Source organism: Ambystoma mexicanum, chromosome 2p, assembly GCF_040938575.1.
Source record: "Ambystoma mexicanum isolate Mex_15411 chromosome 2p, UKY_AmexF1_1, whole genome shotgun sequence".
Taxonomy (NCBI): Eukaryota; Metazoa; Chordata; class Amphibia; order Caudata; family Ambystomatidae; genus Ambystoma; species Ambystoma mexicanum.
The window spans coordinates 35,264,572-35,287,300 of NC_090923.1; the positions used below are offsets into that span (position 1 = coordinate 35,264,572).

The window sequence follows — 22,729 nt, forward strand, 5'->3', positions numbered from 1 at the left end:
GCTTGCAAGCAAGGGAAGAAAACGGGGATGAGAGGGCAGCACGCAACTGAGCCCCCCAGGGATAAATGCTGTTCTTTTGGAAATATGACTGGGATCAATCCAACAAGGGGTTGGGGGGTGGGCGGGCACAGTGCATTGATCACCTGTCTGGAGAGATTACTCAACACCTCAGGCCCCATTGTGAAGACCCCGGTCTTTGCAGAGGAGGCCAAAATGTGGCCCAACAGTGCTTGATCAAGTACCTATGAGTAGTTTTACCCAGAGGGCCAACAAGTCCATGGCGCAGGAGAGGAGGAAGGGGATACCTGCTTAGGTGAAATGACAGCCTCTTTGGACTCGGGAGTAACACATCCAAACCTTTTGGGGAGGACTTTGTGTAAATAGATTTTGGCAATTGATGAGGTTCAAGCCTACATAAGGAAAAGATCCCCTCTGCAGAGCCTCTCGAAAAGCCGGGCGTTACAGTGGCCACGACCCTCAGTCCTCATCTGTAGTCAGCATGGTGGCGGGCTGGAGTTTCATCCTCTTGGGACTTTCCTCAAGGAGTACAGTCTTTCGGGAGCCACGAAAGTAGGGGCTAACATGGCCTTAATTTCTCCAAGGGAAGCCGTCGGTATCTTTACGGGGGCTACCTCAGATGGGGCGGGGGGCCACACCGTTTGACCGTTTCCCAAGGTCCATGGATTTTACAGACAATGCAGAGGCTGCAGTTAGAATCCCCCACCCCTTTTCCCCCTCCATGGGCTACGCTGCCCAGGAGAGAGATGTGGCATCAGGAAGGTCGTTCCTTGATCCTCAAGATGTACCAGAGCTTTTGTAGGTGGGGGCAACAGAGAAATCCAGTTTTATTCCTGGAGGGGTGTTGAGCAACTGGTTTCTGGTCCAGTAGAAGGACACAGGTTTTTACCCAGTGATAAATCTAAGAGCTCTCAATCATTTATTTCAAAGTGGAGACCATCGCTTAACAAAGGGATGTGGGGATGGTTGGGCTGCCTGGACCTGGAAGTCACTTACTTAACTGTTCACATTTTTCAGGAGCAGAGAAAATACCTTAAATTCTCCTAGGAGGGGTAGCACTACCACTTTAAAGTTCTTTCATTCGCTCCAGCTCCCTTGTGTTTTACAAAACGGGTTCAGGTAGCGGCTTATCCTCGGAGAAGAGGGGTGTGCATAATGATTTTTCAGGACACTTTTCCGATCACAGCCAGGTCAGCTGGAAAAGCTTGCTCCCAGCTGTGCTGGTGAACTCTCTTCTGTACCATGTGGTACTTGCAGTGAACTGGAAGAAGACAGACAGGGTTCCTTCATAGGTTACACCGCTCCAAGGGTTTCTGGTCGATTGCGGCAATTCTACTCTCCGCATTCCACAAAACGGTATCCGACGGCTAGTGTGGGAACTAAAGCAGACACCAAGGATGCTGGGACTCCCCAGCGCAGTTTCAGGCCAGGATCATTGTCCATGGTCAACTGGCTGCCCTTCAGCGCAGGGCCCTTCAGAGACTTTACATCAAAAAGAAGCTATCCAGTATAAGGCAGACAGAGCTCGTTTGGGCTCCTCTTTCAAAAGTAGTAATAGTCGAGATGGGATTTAACAGCAGGGAACGAGCGTGCCGTGCTCCCTTCTACACAAAGTCTACAATTCCACACAGATGCAAGTCTGATGAGGAGTGGGGAGGAAGGTGAAGCTCGGGCTGGATCAAAGCTTGATGGATTCCAGCTTGCACATAAAGGGTTCAGGAGATGCTAGCAGGGCCCTTTGCGGCTCGGTGCTTCGTAAAAAGACTTATTTATACATGTATAGCAGCACACAAAACCCTGAGACATCTAGGCACTAGTTACAGTTGCAAGTGCAGTATCCCAGTCATACTCTTTAGGGCAAGACATGAAGATACAGAATCAGGGATTGGTCGTAAAGGCCATATCCAGAGAAGCCTGGAGGAGCTACGTCAGATATACAAGTAGGCATAAAAAACACTAGTGTGGGCATACATTCCCGGGAAAGCCCCACCCCATGGTGCAGGGGGTTACGTCGGATATGCAGGTAGGTATTAGAAACAACAGTTACATGGTTACACGTTACAAGGTAGCGATACAAGGGAGGTGCACAATCAGTACCAGTGCGTACGCAACATTCCTGTTAAATCTTCAGGAGCCCAGAAATTGCCCAGCCTATTATGCCCATGTAGCAGTACAGTAGGAGTACAGATCACAGCAGGCAAATGTTGGGAGTGTAACGGTAACAACAAAGGGTTGAAGAGCAGAAACCGGAAAAGCTGCGCCCAACAGGGCTATGCCGGCAGTGCTCATTCAAGAGTTGGTTAAACTGTGGCTTAGTGATCAAGGTGATAACAACATGGCTGACTTGTTGAGAGAACTGACTGTAGGCCATGGGTGGCCGTTACTTTGGCTAGCTCCTGGGTGAAGGCCATTACAGTCAGATGTTTGATGACAACCAGTGGGACTAATCAGGTAGCATGAGGTTAACCTTACACTGAATTATACAGCTGGAAGCATGCCGTGGTCGTTCGTCATTCTGAGGCCCATCCTGGCCCGGACATGCCAAGACAGGAGTATACATGGCCATTAAAAGGCAGCCGGCTTTGCCTGGCTTCTCTATGATGACAAAAGGAAATAAACATTACCCCGACCAACCCGCCCAGATTGAGGAAGCAGGATTTTACACTCCAGGTCCCTTGTAACAATGGGAACGTCTGTGGCAGCCATGTTAGCCTGAAATTGACGCTCTGAAATAACATGACATCCCAGCACTGCTTACTTGTAACAAGACACCTCTGGAACCCTGGTCAGCGGTGCACGATGGATGCACTCCTGGCGGCGTTAGAGCCCAGACAGGAGTATACATGGCACATAGGCTTTCTGATCTGGCCACATCCTTTTTCGGAGTTCGGCCTCAGATCACAAACTTCTGGTGGAATTACTTCCAGGTTCCGCAAACCAGGTAGCAAATTTCTGTTCCAGGTACCTGGAAGATTCCAGCAGCTGGAGACTATTCCGAGCAGTCGTATTAATACTATTGAAGAGATGGAGACAAATTCAAGTGGACCAGTGTATTGCCCGTCTCAGCAATCTGCTTCCACTGTATGTTAGCTGGTGCCCAGAATATCTTGTACTTACCCCAGAAGCGTTCTTTTAGGTTTGGGGCACTGGGACCTATTCTGCTTTCTGTCCTTTACCAGAACCCCTACGCTCATTTTGAAATTGAGGGCGGACATGGTTCTGGTCAGCCTTGGCTCTCGCTAGCCCTAGAATTAGCTCTGAACTTCCAGATTTCTGGTACCGCCTGATCGAGAAGGGATCCAGTCATCCACGGCTTATATCGGGGGCTCTTGACCACGATGGTGGGATGCCTCAAGAGATGGACCCAGGAGGGTATTTCGTCAGTGGCTTCAGGATTCATCCTGCAGGCCTGGGCCCCTAACCCCAGATGCTCAGACTTGGCCACTTGGGGCGTAGAGCTTAGTAGGGCTGCGATAAGACGTTGGATCCAGGACATATAGTAAAGGTGGTACAATTTCTTAGCCTCCTTGTCTTCATCTTATTGTACCCTTAAAGCAGGTGTCTGCAGCCTGGGGCTCGCCAGATGTTTCAGGCTACTAATCCCATGATATCGGGCTGTTGACTCAGCTGGTTAGGGATGATGTGAATTGTAGTCCAACACACCTGGAGAGCCAAGTGGTGCAGAGCCCTGCATTCATGTATACAGAGCGGCTTACTTCATACTTTCATGCGGTGGTGCACGGGGTACTTAGCAGCAGGGTTTACCCGTCCGTAACTGGGTATACAGGTAGCAATTCCTCTGCCACCACGGTACGCTTATCTTTGGTTAGTCAATATCTCGTGGTTGCCATCAAAATGGAGAGTCATGTTCGCAGGAATGATTACGCGTCTGGTCTCTTTTAGGAGAGTGAGGGTGGGCGGGCGGGCCGGCTTGCTTTGGACATCTCAGGGAACGAGGGAGGATCGTTTTTGGATATCGCTGGGATACTAGATCTTGGTCTCAGCTCTTAGAATTCCCGGCGTATCTACTAATGCCTGCATCATGTGTAATGTTGGAGTAGGGGAGCATGAAGAAGTACTGGTTCGGGAGACTCGGGAGGATAGCTCAGGGGCAACGTATTTGCTCTTGGAAGCAAGACGACACGGAGCACCACAGGTTCGACCCCCGGGACCACGCTTAGAAACCTCTCGGTATTAAGTGATCATATCATGCTGGTAGCCCGGAGAGGGTTCACTGATCAGCTATTCATTTCATGGCTAAAAGCCCATTTACCGGCATCGTCCCAGATTTTAGAGAGGCGGAACAGGACAGCATGCAAAACAATCACAAGTTGTATAAAGAAAAAATATTTATTTGCAATATATAAACAGGGACCCACAATTAGTTCAGGTTGCATATGTATATATACATTCATATTAATATATACATATATAGTCACCATTTTTTCCTTCATAAAGTAGAAAAAGCAAAGCAACCTGCCCCAACTCACCAAGCATTTGTTCGTACAAATGAAAGAGGTGCACCTGTTTAGAGACCACGCGGCATGGAAACCTCTGCCACACCCAGCCGTAGCCGTGACAGCAGCACCAATGCACGGTCCGAAACCCCTGAAACCGGAAATACTCAGTGAGGTCACATGCGGTCCAATCACATTTTCAATTGCGCGCCTGGTCTGCACTCACTCATCTCCACCGACGCCGCGCGCCCCACACACACAAACCGCATAAGAAAAGCTTTCAATCCAACCTCGCCTGAAAATAAAAAAGATCAGTGCACTGCCAGGCCACACAGTCATGCCTCCGCTTGGAAAAGTTACCCCAAAAACTTTAGAAAAATTCGTGGCATTTTATAGGGTGCAAGTTGATGGAACGGAGGGCGGAAAAGCAGGGCTCGAGTAGGGCTGCACTGCAGCCAGCAATATGTAAAGCGCCTCTTATTCCCACACAAACATACCCCTTCAGGATGTTTTACACAACTGCCAAAAATAACCATTTTTTTTTCTTTAAAACCCATGGCAGAACACACAGAAGTTTTAAGTGCCAAGCTGCAGGTCTCCTTTTCGTCGTTAAGAGGGGACCATCCACTGCCCACAATCTGCTAGAGATCAGGCCATTGGCACGATCCACCCACCGCTCGCCACAGACCCTTCACAGGGCTCTCGTCTTCCTTTTAAGCATTATGGTTTTGCGCGTAGAGGGGGTAGATGGCTACTTGCACGTCAAGTATGCTACTGTCTTCCAGGAATTGCCTCCTGGTGGCTGGATGACTCCTGCTGTCACTCAATACGGTACACACATACTGGCGGCCAACATCAGGCATCCCTCCGTAGGCCTCGCGGACTGGGAATCCGTGCCACCGGGTCACCAAGACCATGTACAACTGTAAAACATTGGATTGGTCAATTCAGTGCAGATCGGAGCAAGGAACTGTTTAGCGGCAAGCTGGAGGAGATCCCCAGAGATCTTCCCAATGCACGCCAGCAAATGTTCGGGAGTACCAACAACACATCGGGAGAACAAGTGTGCAAAGTGCATTTGGTCAACTTGAACATCAGATTAAGACAAGGTTTTTAAAAAGTTACTGTACTAACAGTATGGAACTTTTAAGCGCATGAACACGGTACTCCGTAGAGTAACAGTATTCACAGGTAGTAAACATGGGTTAACAGTCTCACACCGTTCATTACTAAAAAGGTTAAGTGCATACGTTTCCAATCCATTCCACAACCATGTCAGAGACAGGTCGCTTGCGTTTCCATGCAGTGCACCGTTATGGTCTGGATCGGCTGCGCTTCGCGCACACCATCGCCATTTTAAATAACCCTCATCGTTGATCCATGGCAATAGGCCTTCCTGTGTCAAGACACCAGCTTCCACCTGCGAAGCAGAAATCGGACTCCCTGGCCCGGAGCATCCCTCCCTTCCAAGGCTCTCCAACGAGAGTGATTTTCTGAAATGCTCAAATAGGAATCTTTTCAGGGCTCAGGTCGCCCGTAGAACCAGGAGGTGCCGTCAGGTTGACTCCAGGGAATCGAGTTGGAATAAGTTATGATTTGTTGGGGTGGTGAAGTAGAGCTGTTCGGTGGGCGATCGATTATCACACGGGCTGTTCAGCCCCAGGGTCCTCTCAAAGTCCAGGAGCTGCCCCATGAAATTGAAGTTTGGGGAAATGTTGGACTTTTTCCTTTTCACAAAATCATAAGCGTCGTTCAGAGACAAGTTGAGTTTTTGCATCAGATAGGCGACGGTAACCGTGACAGAGCGGCTGATTCCCGCCAGGCAGTGAACCAGGACACCACACTTATTGGAGCGAGCTTCATCTGCAAAACAAGGAAAGGAGAGCCATTAGGAACTAGCAACGGACCATCCTAGCGTTCAAGAATAGGAACAGGACTAGAGATTCCGGTCATGCGACTGCTCTCCACAAATAAAGCTTTATCCTTGCAGCACGCACCCAGAAAACGCCGGTCATGTGCTGTGCTGCCCAAACAAGGCAAATTGTCTTTATAAAGAAATCTGTCAAGCTATTATTCTTATATTTGTGGATTGGTTTAATAATAAAATCTTCACGATAATTAGAAAAACTCACAAACATGATCATTATAAGAAGATTAAACATCACCAACATTAACACAATTTCATTGCATAGATTCATAATCGAATTTAGCACTGCATGAAGGATGTTTGATTCACGTTTAAGACTGTTTCCCCAAAACTGCTCGGTTAGTAAACTCCTTTCACAATGCACAACATATTTAAAATAGTCATCCCTTTTGGCCGACAGAAATTGACATTCAATGTACCAACCTTTTGGCCGACACAAATTGACATTCAATGTATCAATGTTCTAAAGTCTCGAAATTAAGTGGGCAACAACCAGTGTCTTTGGGTTCCCGGAATATTACGGCTAGCACTCTTGACTTGATTAGTTAAAGATAGATTGAATTTCAATCTCAGAACATTGTTTCCATCTCTTCTGCTAGGAAGGCGTACCAAACATCGAGGAATGTTTTTAACTCCGTCATAGACTGAGAAAAGAGATGGTACTGAAATATTCTTTTGCATTTATTCAGTCACAGGTCTAAAGTTGGTCTCGGGAGGAGGAGCACCACAGGCTCGATCCCCGGGTCTGCGCTTAGAAATCTCTAGCTATTAAGCGCGTTATAAATAACCCATCATATCAACGTTTCTTTTTTATCTCAATAGGAATAGAGACAAGGTCAAGTCAGTCTGCCTAGACTGCAGGGAAAATATTCCCCCGACCTTTGGAGGACACCACGTCCCCGATATCATGATAAAGACTGTGCCGGAACAACCAAAAGCCACACATGTCTGTGTGCAGCATTGTGCATTTAAAAAGATTCAAACAGGACTGGGATTGCATAACCACCGTCGTCAGAAGCTGCACTTCTGTGTTTCATGGGTTGTCCATGAAATAAATCGAAAATAAAATTAACAAATGAGAAATGACCGAATTTATTTTGGTCGAAAAACGTAAGTTACTTAGAGTTTTTGCACTTTTTCGTTCTTTTAATAATGTGGGGGGAGACCCCCGCACCCCACCCCACCCTATGTTAACTATTACCCTTACCACACACCCACCTATTTTTCAAATAAAGTACAAACATTTCGAAAAAATGCAGTCATTTCTCCTCCGTTAGTTTTGCATTTGGTTATTTCTGCGGATACCCGTTTATTGCACCTCAGATGTACAAGGAACCTTCCCACCTGATCAGAAGAGGGCCCTTCGGAATTAGCCAGGTAGTACAATGTTGACATGGGGGCGTAAAGGGCAGGGTTTAGCCTATCCGTCTAGGGGATGACTGCACGGATGCATTGGACATTCGTTCGTGCCAGCCTAGGTGGTAACTAGAGGTGGGGTATAGTGACGTAGCCGGGGGCTAGGAAAGGGGGCAGGTGGGGAAGAGGCTTCTAGGAAGGGATCTCCTCCACAAAACGTTCACCCATGTGTCTGGAATGCACGTTCAGCCATTACGCGGTGCCCGCGGCACGGCTGACATTCTGCCATGACCACCATGTGAACATGGAGACCATGGTAAAGACAGCGACCATTCTCATCATGGATGGGAAAATATCCAACGATTAAAGAGAGCCCAAGAAACACGTCAACGAAGTAGAGCGAATCTATAAAGGTGTCTGTGGACCACCCCTCAAGGTGGGACCCCTGCAGAGTGGTCACAAAGCAGCGTGTGAAGTGGAGGACCAACCGAGGAACACGTGGCCCACTGAGTGGTCAACGCATGCAGAAGAGGCCAGGTTCAAAAGTTCCGAGGACAAGGGCACATTGCAAGTGGATAGCGTCGACCAACTGAGGAGGCCAGGTTCAAAAGTTCCCAGGACAGGGGCACATTGCAAGTGGATAGCGTCGACCAACTGAAGAGGCCAGGTTCAAAAGTTCCCAGGACAGGGGCACATTGCAAGTGGATAGCGTCGACCAACTGAAGAGGCCAGGTTCAAAAGTTCCCAGGACATGGGCACATTGCAAGTGGATAGCGTCGACCAACTGAGGAGGCCAGGTTCAAAAGTTCCCAGGACAGGGGCACATTGCAAGTGGATAGCGTCGACCAACTGAGGAGGCCAGGTTCAAAAGTTCCCAGGACAGGGGCACATTGCAAGTGGATAGCGTCGACCAACTGAAGAGGCCAGGTTCAAAAGTTCCCAGGACAGGGGCACATTGCAAGAGGATAGCGTCGACCAACTGAAGAGGTCAGGTTCAAAAGTTCCCAGGACAGGGGCACATTGCAAGTGGATAGCGTCGACCAACTGAAGAGGCCAGGTTCAAAGGTTCCCAGGACAGGGGCACATTGCAAGAGGATAGCGTCGACCAACTTTGCTTGGCGGGTGGATGCCACCCGCCTGGAGTGTCTTTTGATTGAGAGAAGAAAAAAAAAGCAAGACTCCCTTGGGCTCTGTGAGGCCGCACCGAAAAAAGGGTCGCTTTTTTTCCAGGCTGACATTGTGATCAACAGATTCACTCTTCAACAGAACGGTTTCTATCTATTCAATTTTAATATAGCGCTTTACACCCATGGGCCTCTAGGCGCTCGTATTCCAGTTTAAGAAGCTGGTGTTCAAACAAGCCTCTGCACATTTCACACATGCCTTTCGAGTGATGGAAACACGGGGGGGGGGGGAAGAGAGTGAGGGTGGGGTGTAAAAGGCGGACTTCAGGGAACACAGGCCCACCCTTGGAGCCACCTGCTCGTACTTCATACGAGTCTACAGATTTCACCTACAGTTTTTCAGTGAATTTTAAAAGGAGGAAGAAACACAGAATTCGGAATATTTTGGAAGCCAATCAAAACAATGCATGTATTTGTTACTTCCCTCGAAGTCCCGGGTCTCGGGAATTCATTCGGCAATGATCCTGGGAGACTTGCACTCCCTATTCTCCGTATTCTCACACAGGCCTCTTGTTCCGGGTAACGTGCACCTTGCGCTTTCCGCCCCATAAAAGAGCAAACCTGCAATGATCCGGTTTTGGGACTTTCTTCCTTATCTAGTCGTACTTCCTATAAGCACAGTCTTCTTACGTTTAAAAGGGAAGCAGCTTGAATACCAGTAGACACGTGTGGCTAACCCTCGGGCTGATGGTCAGGTTGCAGGGGTGCTATACACGACCCCCACCCAATCGAATGAACCGCTCTGAGAGGCACGTGATCATTTCTCCTGCGCGGTCGGGAATCAGCAACGGAATGAACCAAGTGCCGGCAACAGGGGACCGTCGGCAGACCCATGTCACCAAACACACATTATGTGGCCAGAATGGGAGGTCCTGGAACCCCTGCACCAGGACTCAGGGCAAATTACAAACACTCTCCAGGAGGGCACCGTTGAGACCTGAATTCTCACTCCCCACCCCATTTCCACCAGTAAGCCCAGGAGTGTTGGGGGCGGGGGCCCACTACCGCATCACCGGGGCGGGCCTCCGCTGATGTCGGGATCACCCGACCTAGCCCCTGAGACTGCATCCATGCAGTAGACCTCCCTGCTGGATCCGGATCACCGGAGACAGTATGTGGGCTGGGGGCACCCAGCTCACTGCAGCCCCGGCTCACTGCAGCCCCGGCTCTGGGTGCACCAGGCCGGGGTTGCCCAGATAGCCGCGATCGCACACCAAGGACCTTCATGTGGGACGGTGTTGCCCAGCAGGAGCACCGTCCTGGTGCTAGGCCCCGCCCCCCCGGATGCACGCGTTGGTGCAGTAAAGACACGGGGGTCAGCTCTTTGTTGGACTGACGAGACGGAAACGGCTCGTGTCTTTTATTAGGTTGGTCACGTGGCTACTGCCCTGGGACCCATTACAACATCCTGGGAGCTACCACGCTCCCAGGCGGGGTGACATGCAACAAGGAGGAGTATAAAAGGCTTGTGATTTTAGCCATATTACTGTTAGAGTGCGTGAAGCAAGCAGAGAGTCCCGTCTGCATTACAGGTTTAAAATAGTTCCATGCTAGAGTCGCTATCAATAGTTCGAATATAAAATTCTGTGGTCACTTGTGTTCCAAAATGCACTTTGCTGCCTGGAAAACACAGCGTTGCGCCCCTCCACTTTCTTAGGGGCGATTCATTTACAGAATTAGTGCAATTTACTGACCCTCAGCACATACAATCCACAATACCAGAGAAGCTAATGTACAAAATGTACACTGGATGCAAAGAATACCATCCGAAACCATGCGGTGTGACCCCAAGTACACGTTTACAGGGCCTTGTGGTGTATAGCGTTGTGTCCTCAAGGGAATGGCGGTACCAAGGCGCAGGCTCTGCAAATAAAGGAGACAGAGTCATGCGTCTCACGGTCCCCGCTCGTGCACGGCTTTCTGGCCGACGCGGGCCTACTATATTCTACACGCGCAATGACTTGTCGCATCATCACATATAAAAAGGGCCACCATATCACACTCCTTTTTCATAATTGAGCAACAAACACGTAACAACAATTTTGTGCATAGGTAGCATACTGCAGCATAACATTACTCATCTGTTACACAGCCCTCTAGGTATGCCGGCGCCTGGACTCACAAGTCGGATATCTCTTTCCTCTGACATTTCTTGAGATGCATCCACCAGGTTCTCATGGTCACTGTCCTCTCTCGGCATCATTCTGCATCAGCCACTGCTGGTCATGGTCATCAGGCCCACTGTCTTGCAGGTCTCTTCTCATATCCTGCTCATTACTTCTCGTGGGAACAGGCCCTTCTCAGGGGCTGGGGGAGCCTGACATTTTCTGAAACAAACTGAATTTCAGGTAACGGTTCCAACACCAGCCGAGGCGGTCACCATGGACCCCTTGACATCAACAGCTTGGAGCAGACATAGCTCATATGTGAGGAACAGCTTCCCAGTGGGATATGATGACCGTACCAGCACGCTGCCTCCTAGTGATATTAGGTAATCATGAAGATGTCTTCTCATTGTGTCATGTCGTCTCGCAGAAGGTTGAAACAGTCATCCTGCTCAGACTTGCTCCTTAGCTACTCCACCTCCATCGAGTTCAGGATATTCCCTGCAGTTAAACGTACAAAGTCTTCCGTTTCCGCAGTTTCCTCAGTTGAACTTTCGGCAGGGAGTCGAGACAGGAAGTCAGCAGCGTTTCCTGTGTCTGTTCAGTACACATGGGTCACACTATACTTCTGCATTGTCAGAAGCCATTTTTGATCCTGGCTGGGGGTTCGCCGACAATCCGATCATAATGGAAAGGACGCAGCTTGTGATTAATCACCAACCGCAATGACCTGCCAAAAATGTACAAATGGTAGCTTGCATATGCAATCGTCTGGACATCACCATGTTGGTTAAGTTAAGAACTGCGCCCAGGCCAAAAGGGCAGGCATCTACTACCAGTTCAGTCTCAAGACAGGGGCCAAAGAATGCTAGCGTGCATTCCTCCGACAGGGCTTTCTTGATGTCGTCAAACGCGCTTTGTTCTAATGGTGTCCATTGCCATGCCGATTCCTTCCGCAGTGGTTCAGAGATTGATGCCAGGTCCTTAATGAAACGGCCACAATAGGTGACCATACTGGGAAAACTCTTCCCCCGGACACCGTCCCTGGAGCTTTGGCCATACAAATGTCATGTACTTTTGAGGACTCGGCAGAGACGCACCGTTTGAGAAAAAAATAATTGATCCGTCTTATCAAGAACTCACACTTTTCCTCATGCAATGTCAACCCAAGTGCCTGGATACGTTCCAACACCATGCTCAGGCGCTCCAGGTGTTCAGACTTGGACCAAGCAAAAAAAAGAAAAAAATATCTATCATCACTGATGTTCAGTGCTCCGGACAGACCAGTCAGAGCACGATGAATAGCATTCTGGAAGACCTCTGTGGCTGAGGATATCTGAATATTGAATCTCTTGTATGAAAAGAGTCCTTTACGAGTCGAGAAGGTGGCAATATACCTCGACTCTGGGTGATGGTAGCCAGCTCCAAGGTCTAACTTGGAGAAGAATGTGGCTGCTTGCAAGATGGTGAAGATGTCATCAATTGTGGACATAATGTGATGCTCCCTTTTTTATGGTCTTATTTGGAAGGTGCATGTCCACGCAAATTCAAACTAAGTGAAGCCGCATGGGCTTTCAGGCGATAATGGAACAGACACATGGGGTGGGGAAATCCACTGGCTCAATGTCTAAATTAACAAGTTCCTGTTCCACTTGCTCCTGCCGGTGAAATGGTACCATCCAGAGCTTCAATGTCACTGGCTGGACCATTCTGTCGATATGAAGCCACGCTGGGTCTCCTGACATTTGTCCAATCCCTGCGAAAAACGTCCTTGAACCGCCCCACCACAGTCTGCATGTCTTCTGCAAAACCTCGGTATGCAAACTGCACCAGTCGGAGTGCTTCAGAAGCGTCACATCGGAGCACGATCTGGTTGCTTACTCAGTATACAAAAAAAGGTGCATTACTGGACACATTTTCATATCGGACGGGAGCCATGAAGACACCTTCTAGTGGCAGTGGGGATTTGCCCCCAAACATGAACATGCGCACTCCTCATCTCCCACAGTGGCAGGGTAGGGTGTAGCATCTGATAGTGGGCGTCAGCCATGACCACACATTCACTACAGACCTGGGCTGGTGCTTCTCTTTGCCACTGACTGTCAGTACTGACAAAATGAAGAAAATATCCTCTTCCAGAAATTGGTTTACATCGTGTGGGACCTCTTCCATGGTCACGACCTGTGAGGGTCTATGTTGAAATGGCACTTTCGGGCGTTCCCTCCCCCTCAAGCGGGTTGCAGGTGCTTGCGCTCTTCACACATGAACAAAATGGTTCGGAACACCACATCTGCCACAGGTGTGGCCTCGGCTGGGCAGTCACTGATGGGTTATGACATAGTCACACTGGGTGTATGCTGCGTTGGCGACTGATCCTTCTTCTGCCAAGTGGTCTTCCTTCCACCTCTGCCAGTCGACTGTCTGCCCACTGCACACACATCCTCCAAATTTACTGATTCGAGGGCCGACTCCATTCGGGATGCCCGAACATCCACCAGCTGATGCGAGTCTCAGTTCCAAGATACGAGGCAATGTAATGCCTGACTCACAGAGGATTTATCTCTACAACTTCGCCGACAGGCATCCGTAGGTGAGCTGAAATCACACCTCCTCATCCTCATCTGTCCATGCATACGTGGATGCAAGATGGCGCAAGTGCCCATGAAAACCATCCAAACTTTGCCAGCTTTCTGCGTAACTGACCTCATGATACATTTTTCATAATCTGTAATTGCCACAAGTGTGAAATACTCCTTCATGACTGACACATCCTGAGCAAAGGAGCCGTCAGCGGGGCGTAGTGTCTAAAATACCCCATGGACCGCAGGGCCCGCAGAGGAGATGTGTGGACTTCCGAGCCTAGTCTCAGAGTTCGCCTGTGGCGTCAAAATACATTTTGAGGCGCTCAACCCACAGGCTGCATCTACGGCCTAAAGTCGCAGGCGAGCGGTCTACATAAATTCAGGAGTGGGTGCCAAGGATCCTTGTTGTCGAGGGAATCTTTCCCTTGGGGGCTATGGTCCCGCATCTCCAGACATGGTGCGTCCGTTGACGTGGCTGGGTCCCCCAAATGTGTCTAGAAGCTGGCATCATATGGACGGCACTGCAGTTGAGGGCACACAGGAACTCACCTAGGAACTGCAACCCTTTGTTTTGTCAATATACACAGTAGTCAAATTGGTTTTTGTCCAGAGGGCGCCCCTGCACTGTGCAATCAGAGCCGCAATCCTGGATATGCGTGGCTGTACTTGGCACTGATCTTCCAACTCATGTAGGGCGAGAAGAGCTTGTGGGGAATTCACATACTCTGGTGGTGTGGCACAGGGAAGGTCCTAAAAATGTGGCGTACTGGCAATAATGTGAACTGATCAGGATGGCTAGTTTGATCGCAATCTTACTGGCGGGATAACGCACATTAACAGACAGCGAGGAATACATGTTGCGATGCTGGAAATGCAATGAAGGGACAGGGCCTCCATGTCCTTGTCCTGTACTCCTTTTATCATGCATGTTCTGTGTTATTTTCTGCACAGGGGTCCATGTGGGACTCCTGGCAGTGCAGCTCTCCCTCTTTTTGGTCGTGGTGAACAGACCCTTGGGATACCCTTTTGGCACCCAGGGGTGGGGGGTACAAACCTGTACCCCTAGTGTATGTTTTTGGGCACCTGTGTGTGGCCGATAGAGCAGGATATGGGCTGATGCAGCTCCATGCTGAATTTGACAGGTGCTCAGAGTATCCTCCATTTTAGGATACCCAGGCCCTGCCATTGGAATCAGTCGATTCCTGATAGGCGACAAGCTGGCCCCTGTGGCTTCTTGCTTCCTATTGCCTGTTACCAGGTTTTCCCAAAGTCCTGGGAAGCCCTGACTCTATCCCTTCCCCTGACTGGCTGTTGGGTGGAAGTTCCATATATGGTATTGTGGGGGGACGTCCAGGCCATACTGGCTGGAGCCTTCCCAATGACTGTATGTTGTGGCTACGCCCATGGGTTGGGACCTGGGTTAATGGAGTGTAGGACCAATATACACTTCGTGTTATGGGTGTCTGGTTTCTAGTATGTGACACAATGAATGAGACAGCCCTGCCCGAAACTAGGATGAAAGCATTGTGGAGTGCTGAATGGCTGGGTGCTTGTCCCACTCCACATTCCTTGTTGCGAGTGTCTGGATGCAGAAGAATGACCCGATTGCACCGTGAGCCCAATTGGCTGCCTGCCTTCTCAATGATTGGTTGCCCGAGTGTGACCCAACAGAGTGAATGAGAGGCCAAGCAGTATATCTGGGGACCTCTCACTGAGGAAATCGTTCAGAAGCTGAAGTCAAAACTTGATGCTTACCTTGAAGGCCAGCTAGAAAACGGCGGCTTTGCTGCTGCTTTCCTTTGCTGCAACCCGAAAGCTGTCTTGTCTCCAAGAACTGATCCGAGGTGGACCTGGCTAGGAGACCTCGTCCCGAGCTATGAGGGAACATTGTGCACCAGCTAACCTTCACCAAGGCTCCCTGGAAGTCCGTCCTCGAAAGGCTGCCAACCGGAGACAGGGACCGCCAAGGGATCTGAAGCGAATCGCCCGGACATTGAAGTCCATCGCCGTCACAGAGCATCATCACCGACCGAAGCCGCAATGCTCCATTGCCTAAGACATTTGAATCAAGGATTCCCTTGCTCATCATTGTCAACCGCTTTATCCCACCGGAGAAAGTCAAGGTCACCGCCGAACCAAGGAGAATCTGCCGGTTGGTTTCCCGCCACCAGCAGTCCACAAAGATGCAGACAAAGATCCGAAAGCCAGCCATGGTCGAGTCCTGATCGCCGACGCCAAACGCTGACGACCCGACGCCCTTGCTGGGCCTACGTTATTCATTGACTCTTTGCAGCAAGTAACTATCATCGCTGAGGTTCACCGCATGCCTCATCTTCGTAGGACGTCCACAACCGATCGTCAACGAGCACCGCAAGGACCGAAGCTGCTGCCTCAACAACATTTTTCACCCTTTTCTTCGAGGAATCTCGACAAACCGTGGCTCCTGACTTAAAGGAAGTTAACTCAAGAAGGATCTGTCGACAACCCATCGTCAAACTCTGCTAAACCAGGTACATTGGGGTAGTCGAACATTTTTGTGGAAGGAATTAAGACTCTGCTAAACAATATATGGACTGGGATTGTGAATATATCTTATTTACAGGTTCCCCACGTGGCGGGGATAGTCACAACTGTCCCTAGTGGAAAGGGCCCAGTATTCTGCCAATTGTTTAAACAACTTGTTTTCCTCCCAAGTCTATTGGTGATACCTTTTGCTTTTGATTTGTATGCCATGTGAGACTGTCAGCAGTTGGTGCATTAAGAGTAATTGTGGTACCACGTAGAAATTGTACATGTCTCATAGTATTGCCTGAGCACAAAGTGTGTTATGGTGCGTTTATATAACTCGAACCTTATTTATATAAAGAACTGTGTTACCACTAACAGTGTGTGGACATTCCTTTGTGGGGGCTTGGGGACTACACTGTACTTAAGAACTAGCCAATAGCACCTCCCGAGAGCTTAGGCCACGATTGCTCTCCCATTGCTACTGAATACAGAATCTTGGCGTGGGTGCTCTGTGCTTCTACTCTGCCATATAGAGGGTAGGAGTACAAATACCCCGCCTCCAGTCTTTACACACGAGTCGGGAGCCGCTGCAACTGTTGCCTACCGGCAGCGGTGACCAAAAGAAGGATCCTTGCTGCCCAGAACCCTGGGCTGTCTCCTTATCTCTCTTTACAAGTGTTGTACCCTCTGGGGACTGACGGGGCCTGCAAATAAAGGAGATGGAGGTGTTTGTCTAACGGTCCCTGCTCGTGCACTGCCTTTGTGCCAACGCAGCGCCATCTTTATTCTATACTCACGATGATGTGCCGCGTCATCATGCATTAAAGAGCCTCCACATCACAAATTGTTCAGGTGAGGCAGCAACCCCTCAGGACATTACCCTTTGCTAGAGCCCACTCAACTGTACGTCACACTTACAGCACTGCTAAATCCCATGACCACAGAGATCCAAATCCCCACCCCTTAACAGATGCCCTTATCCAATCCACGCCCTCAAACAGAGCCAAAAACCCAGGCACCCCACACAGTCCCAAATCACCCACACACTCAATGCAAACTAACTCCCCACACTCCCTCTCCACCAATGAGCAAAGAGACCTACATCGACACCCCTAAACAAAGGTCCTTATCCACTCCACACCCTCAAACAGAGCTAAATATTCAGTCCCCCACACGCTCCCACAGGACAACGTCCTACACATACTAGATGAAAACCAATTTCCCACACCTCCTCTCCCACAATGAACACACAGAGTCCCAAATACCCAGAGCTTTACAGAGGCTCTTATACTATCCACACCTCAGACCGGTCCAAATCCCCACACACTCCATGTGCACCAACTTCCGATGCCCCCTCTCCACCAGGGAGCACTGAGTCACAAAACAAGCAGCCTAAATGACTACGCAAAACAAATCAATACCCCCTCAACCAACCAGCACAGATGCCCAAATCCCCACACACTCTCTCCACCAGAGACCACCAAGCTCCAAGTCCCGAGACCCTCACGGAAGACCAAATTCCCCAGCCCACTGCCCACTCCTTCGGCCCCCAGGCCCAAATCACCACACACTATGAGAATCAAGTTCCCACACCCACTCTCCACTGGGAAGCACGGAGGCTGAAAAGTCAACACCCTCACACAGGCCCAAATCCCCACACCTTAACAGAGGCCCTTATTCCCACACCCTCAACTGGGTCCAAATCCTCACATGCGAAACAATTTCCCAGGCCCCTTTCTACCACGGAGCACTGATGCCCAAAATCATGCACACCCCCCCAAAGGCCAAAATATCCCACACAGTCTATGCAAACCAATTCCCCTTACCCACTCTTCACCAACGTGCACAGACACCCATATACCCATTCTCCCTCTCCACAAGGAAGCACTACGGTCAAGTCTCAATACCCTCACAGAGCACCAAATTCCCCAGTCCCCACACAGGCCTAAATCACAGCACACACTCTTATGATATCCAAGTGCCCACACCCCCATCCACCAGGGGTCACTCTGACTCAAAAGTCCACATCCTCACAAAAATCACAAATCCCCACCCCCTTCTCCACCAAGGAGTAGAGGCCCAAATCGCCTACACACCAGGAGTCTGCAACCTTTGGCCTTCCAGATCAGTTGGACTATATTCCATTGGCCCTACCCAACATGGTGAGGAATCAAGGGAGTCGTAGTCCAGAACATCTGGAAAGACACAGGTTGCAGATTCCTGCCTTACACCCTCCCTCGATCGCCCTTGGTCCCCACGCTCGCTATCCACAAAGCGTTTCTTCTGAGCAAAGGCTGTTCGCTGGCAACCGCGATATAATACATCTTGAAGAAGTAGACTACTCCGAGGTAGGCTTCCTCAGATAAAATGGAAATATATTCGAATACTATAAAAAGAAAGAATTGACCAAAACAGGCATTTCGCTGCTGCTCTTGAAAAAGGATTGCCTCGGATGCTTGCAAGCTTTCATCTGACCTCAGCACAGACTAAATTTGGTTTTACAGTAAGTGGGTGAGGTAATGCTCACTTTCCCGTCACTATAGCAACAAGCATCCGGCAGGAGGGCCCAGCAGGCGTGTGCAGGACCACACAACAAACATACGCCTCAGCACACAACAAACAACTGGGCGATCCGAGCCCAACAGTGAGTGGGGGGCCAGGAAGCAGAATGGGCCGGCACTCCGGTTATCATAGAACATTCGAGAAAGGCGTGTGCAGAACTATTTTATCGGAAAGCCCCTCCCCTGGGATTTCAGCACGCAGCAGTCGAAGCCAAAATTAAAGGCTATGTGGCTTCCACGTACCCATCGGGGAGAGGGGGACTGGATCATTAGTGATCTTTAGTGGGTGGGGCATATTGCCAGCATGGCCCCCAAACAGAAAGTCCGTTAATTGTTGAGCTGAAGATTGCTACAATTTGGTAAACCCCCATGGGGCACCCACGAAAGCATAGTCCACCCACCCACCCCCAAGCCAAATCTACAGGACAACTCTCCTCTGCCCTGCACACACCAACTACCTCTCCTCTGCCCTGCACACACCAACTACCTCTCCTCTGCCCTGCACACACCAACTACCGCTCCATCTTCCTTCAGCCACCAACTACCTCTCCTCTGCCATGCACCCACCAACTACCTCTCCATCTTCTTGCACCCACCAACTACCTCTCCTCTGCCATGCACCCACCAACTACCTCTCCTCTGCCATTCACCCACCAACTGCCTCTCCTCCGCCATGCACACACCAACTGCCTCTCCTACTCCATTCACACACCAACTGCCTCTCCTACTCCATGCACACAACAACTACCTATCCATCTTCCTGCACCCACCCACCTCTCCGCCATGCACCCACCAACTACCTCTCCTCCGCCATGCACACACCAACTACCTCTCCTCCGCCATGCACCCACCAACTACCTATCCATCTTCCTGCACCCAACTACCTCTCCTCCAACATGCACCCACCAACTACCTCTCCTCCGCCATGCACCCACCAACTACCTATCCATCTTCCTGCACCCACCAACTACCTCTCCTCCAACATGCACCCACCAACTACCTCTCCTCTGCCATGCAAACACCAACTACCTCTCCATCTTCCTTCACCCATCGACTACCTCTTCATGCAGTCACCAACTAACTCTCCTACTCCATTCACACACCAACTACCTCTCCTCTGGCATGCTCCCACCAACTACCTCTCCACCATGCACACACCAACTACCTCAAGAATGTGCATGCAGGCATTCCGATATTGCTTAATGACCCTGCCAGAAGACCACATCCCCCCTCAAGCATGTAGCAAGGTACACTAACGCAAAGCTACAGGCCAAGCCACGCGGCTGTTCAATAAGCCTTCCAGATGCCCTGCCTGAACTAAGCAGGCTGGGGATCCACACAGGTGCCACCACTCTGGGAACACACAGCTGATCGAGCAATGCCACAGTGCCGGCAGTCCTTTTGGGGAGACCGTGCACCGTTCAGGGAGACTAGCGAATAGCCAGGCACACATCAGACAGCCGGTCCTACTGCTCTTTCCGAGGCTGTGGCTGCTCTAGAACGCCCAGATGTTCTCATAGCACAGTCCGCCTCACTCCCAGTACCAGCTTATGGGGCACCGAAGCCCAGCCTGGATAGGAACACGCAGGGACGGAGCCCTCTAGTCTAATATTTACTCCACGCTTCTGGTCCTGGCCAACCACCCGCTTACATTTTCCCCAACCCTACAGATAAGGGTTGTATCGGTCACTTTTACTCCCTAACAATTGGCAAATACTCCCCAAAAATAAAAATAGGGAGCAAAAATACTGCCAACAAAAAATATGAAAAATATGTACATGAATAACTTGGTGCAAATAAATATTACAAAAACACTTCAGTTTTTCATTTAAAACTTATTTCTACTGGCTTATAATACTCTAATTGGGATTTTTACTCCCTAAAAAAATGATTTTACTTCCTCCACTTATAAATAGGGAGTAAAATACTCCCACTTACAAATCTCATCTGGAGCACTGGTTATCCCTATCAATGAGGTGGTGCTTCACTGGCAGTGCCACCCAAAAAGAAGCCACACTGAAGGGTGGATCCCGACAACGGGCAATGGCAGGTGGCTTCCAGAGCCCCTCGTGGCTATCCCGTAGAATAACCCAGCGTCCCACAGAAGTGTGGGTGACTGCCCCAGCTTCCCACAGAAGTGTGAGTGATCCTTACGCACTGCATGCCCCAGCTAAGTGTGGGCGATGCCCCAGCTTTTTCAGGCACTGCATGCCCCAGCTTCCCACAGAAGTGTGGGCGATTTCTCAGGCACGGCATGCCCTTGCTTCCCACAGAAGTGTGGGCGATTTCTCAGGCACTGCATGCCCCAGCTTCCCACAGAAGTGTGGGCGATTTCTTAAGCACTGCATGCCCCAGCTTCCCACAGAAGAAATACTGCACGCCCCACTGGAGCCAGAGTTGGTTGCCCAGATGAACATCCCGCACCAGTAGCCTAACACAAAGAACCAGAGGTTGGCAATGGGGAAGGTGTACTATTGGACGAGGGATGGAGGACACAATTGTAATGGGTGGGAGGCATCAATCCTGCCAAGCTGCAACACAACGACCAACTCTCTGGGAGACTCCCACCCACCTTTGTGCTGCCACAAGAACCATTTGCTCACTCAATGTGAGGGGGAAATTGCTCACTTCGCAAGATAGTCCCTGAGGACCATAGGAGCAAGGTTGGGGACATTACAGAGATTGTCCAGAGTGAAAAAGAACTATTGATAAAAGGAGTGGGGGAAGAGCCATGTAGACTACAAACAACGATTAAGTGGTGATGCCGCCCCTCTCCAACGCACACTCCGAATAGCGGCAGGTGCAGTTTCCAAGCTGGAATCACAACTCCCTGCACTAGATGAGGGCATGCAGAGGTGTGAGGGCATGCAGCGGTGTGAGGGCATGCAGCGGTGCGAGGATCCACATCATGCCTCCTGCAGAAATTAAGTCCTCCGGAACTATCCATTTAGAGAAACAAACTGCTCCCACGGGCTGTGGATGCACTGCCCTGAAAAAGCCTATGATGGTGAAAACAGGAGCCCAGAGGAATCAACACTACACAGAGAAAGACCAAGGTGAATATAGTAAGAAGATGCACTAGTGTCTCGGGGTCAAGCCCAACAAGTAGATGTGCATGTCTAACATTACAGTAGCCCCATACAGGTTCCGACGGATCTCAAATCACAGGCCCACCCCGTGAAGAAAACACCCACAATTCACTACGTGATTCAGAAACCCAACCATGCCCTCCTTAGGGAGAATCCTACATGGGAGTAAACCCTCATAAGATCCAGGGCCACCAGAGGCTGCCTGTCGGACTTCCAGCTAGGAACCACGACTGCTTAGTGGACGTCACAAGATACAGGACCACCAGAGGCAGTTTGCCAGACTTCCAGTGAGTAACCACACATCCTTAGTGGACTAGGATACATGGCCACCAGTGGCTGCCGGAGAGACTTCCAGCTAGGAACCACGAATGCTTAGTGGATGCCATAAGATACAGGACCACCAGAGACTGCCATCCAGACTTCCAGCTAGGAACCACAAATGCATAGCGGACATCATAAGATACATGACCGCCAGAACTGCCAGCAAGGAACCACGAAGGCTTAGTGGACACCATAGGATACACGACCTCAAGGCTGCCAGACAGATTTCCAACAAGGAACCACGAATGCTTAGTGGACGCCATAAGACACATGACCACCAGAGGCTGCCGGCCAAACTTCCAGCTAGGAACCACGAATGCTTAGTGGACGCCATAAGATACATGACCACCAGAGGCTGCCAGCCAGACTTCCAGCTAGGAACTACAAACGCTTAGTGGATGCCATAAAATACAGGACCACCAGAGACTACCATCCAGACTTCCAGCAAGGAACCACAAATGCTTAGTGGAAGCCATATGATACATGACCCCCAGAGGCTGCCAGCAAGACTGCCAGCTAGGAACCACAAATGCATAGCGGACATCATAAGATACATGACCGCCAGAACTGCCAGCCAGGAACCACGAAGGCTTAGTGGACACCATAGGATACACGACCTCA

General features: G+C 50.0%; 1 protein-coding gene across 1 annotated transcript in view; it reads right to left on the bottom strand.

Annotated features, from left to right (window-relative positions):
• Positions 1 to 4,349: 4,349 nt before the first annotated feature.
• The window catches only part of DUSP7 (dual specificity phosphatase 7), a 48,235-nt gene continuing 29,855 nt past the window's right edge, over positions 4,350 to 22,729 (bottom strand). Inside the window, exon 3 of the mRNA XM_069643194.1 lies at positions 4,350 to 6,338. Within this exon, the coding sequence (XP_069499295.1) occupies positions 6,031 to 6,338 (308 nt within the window). The 3' untranslated portion in view covers positions 4,350 to 6,030. The remainder of the gene's footprint in view (positions 6,339 to 22,729) is intronic.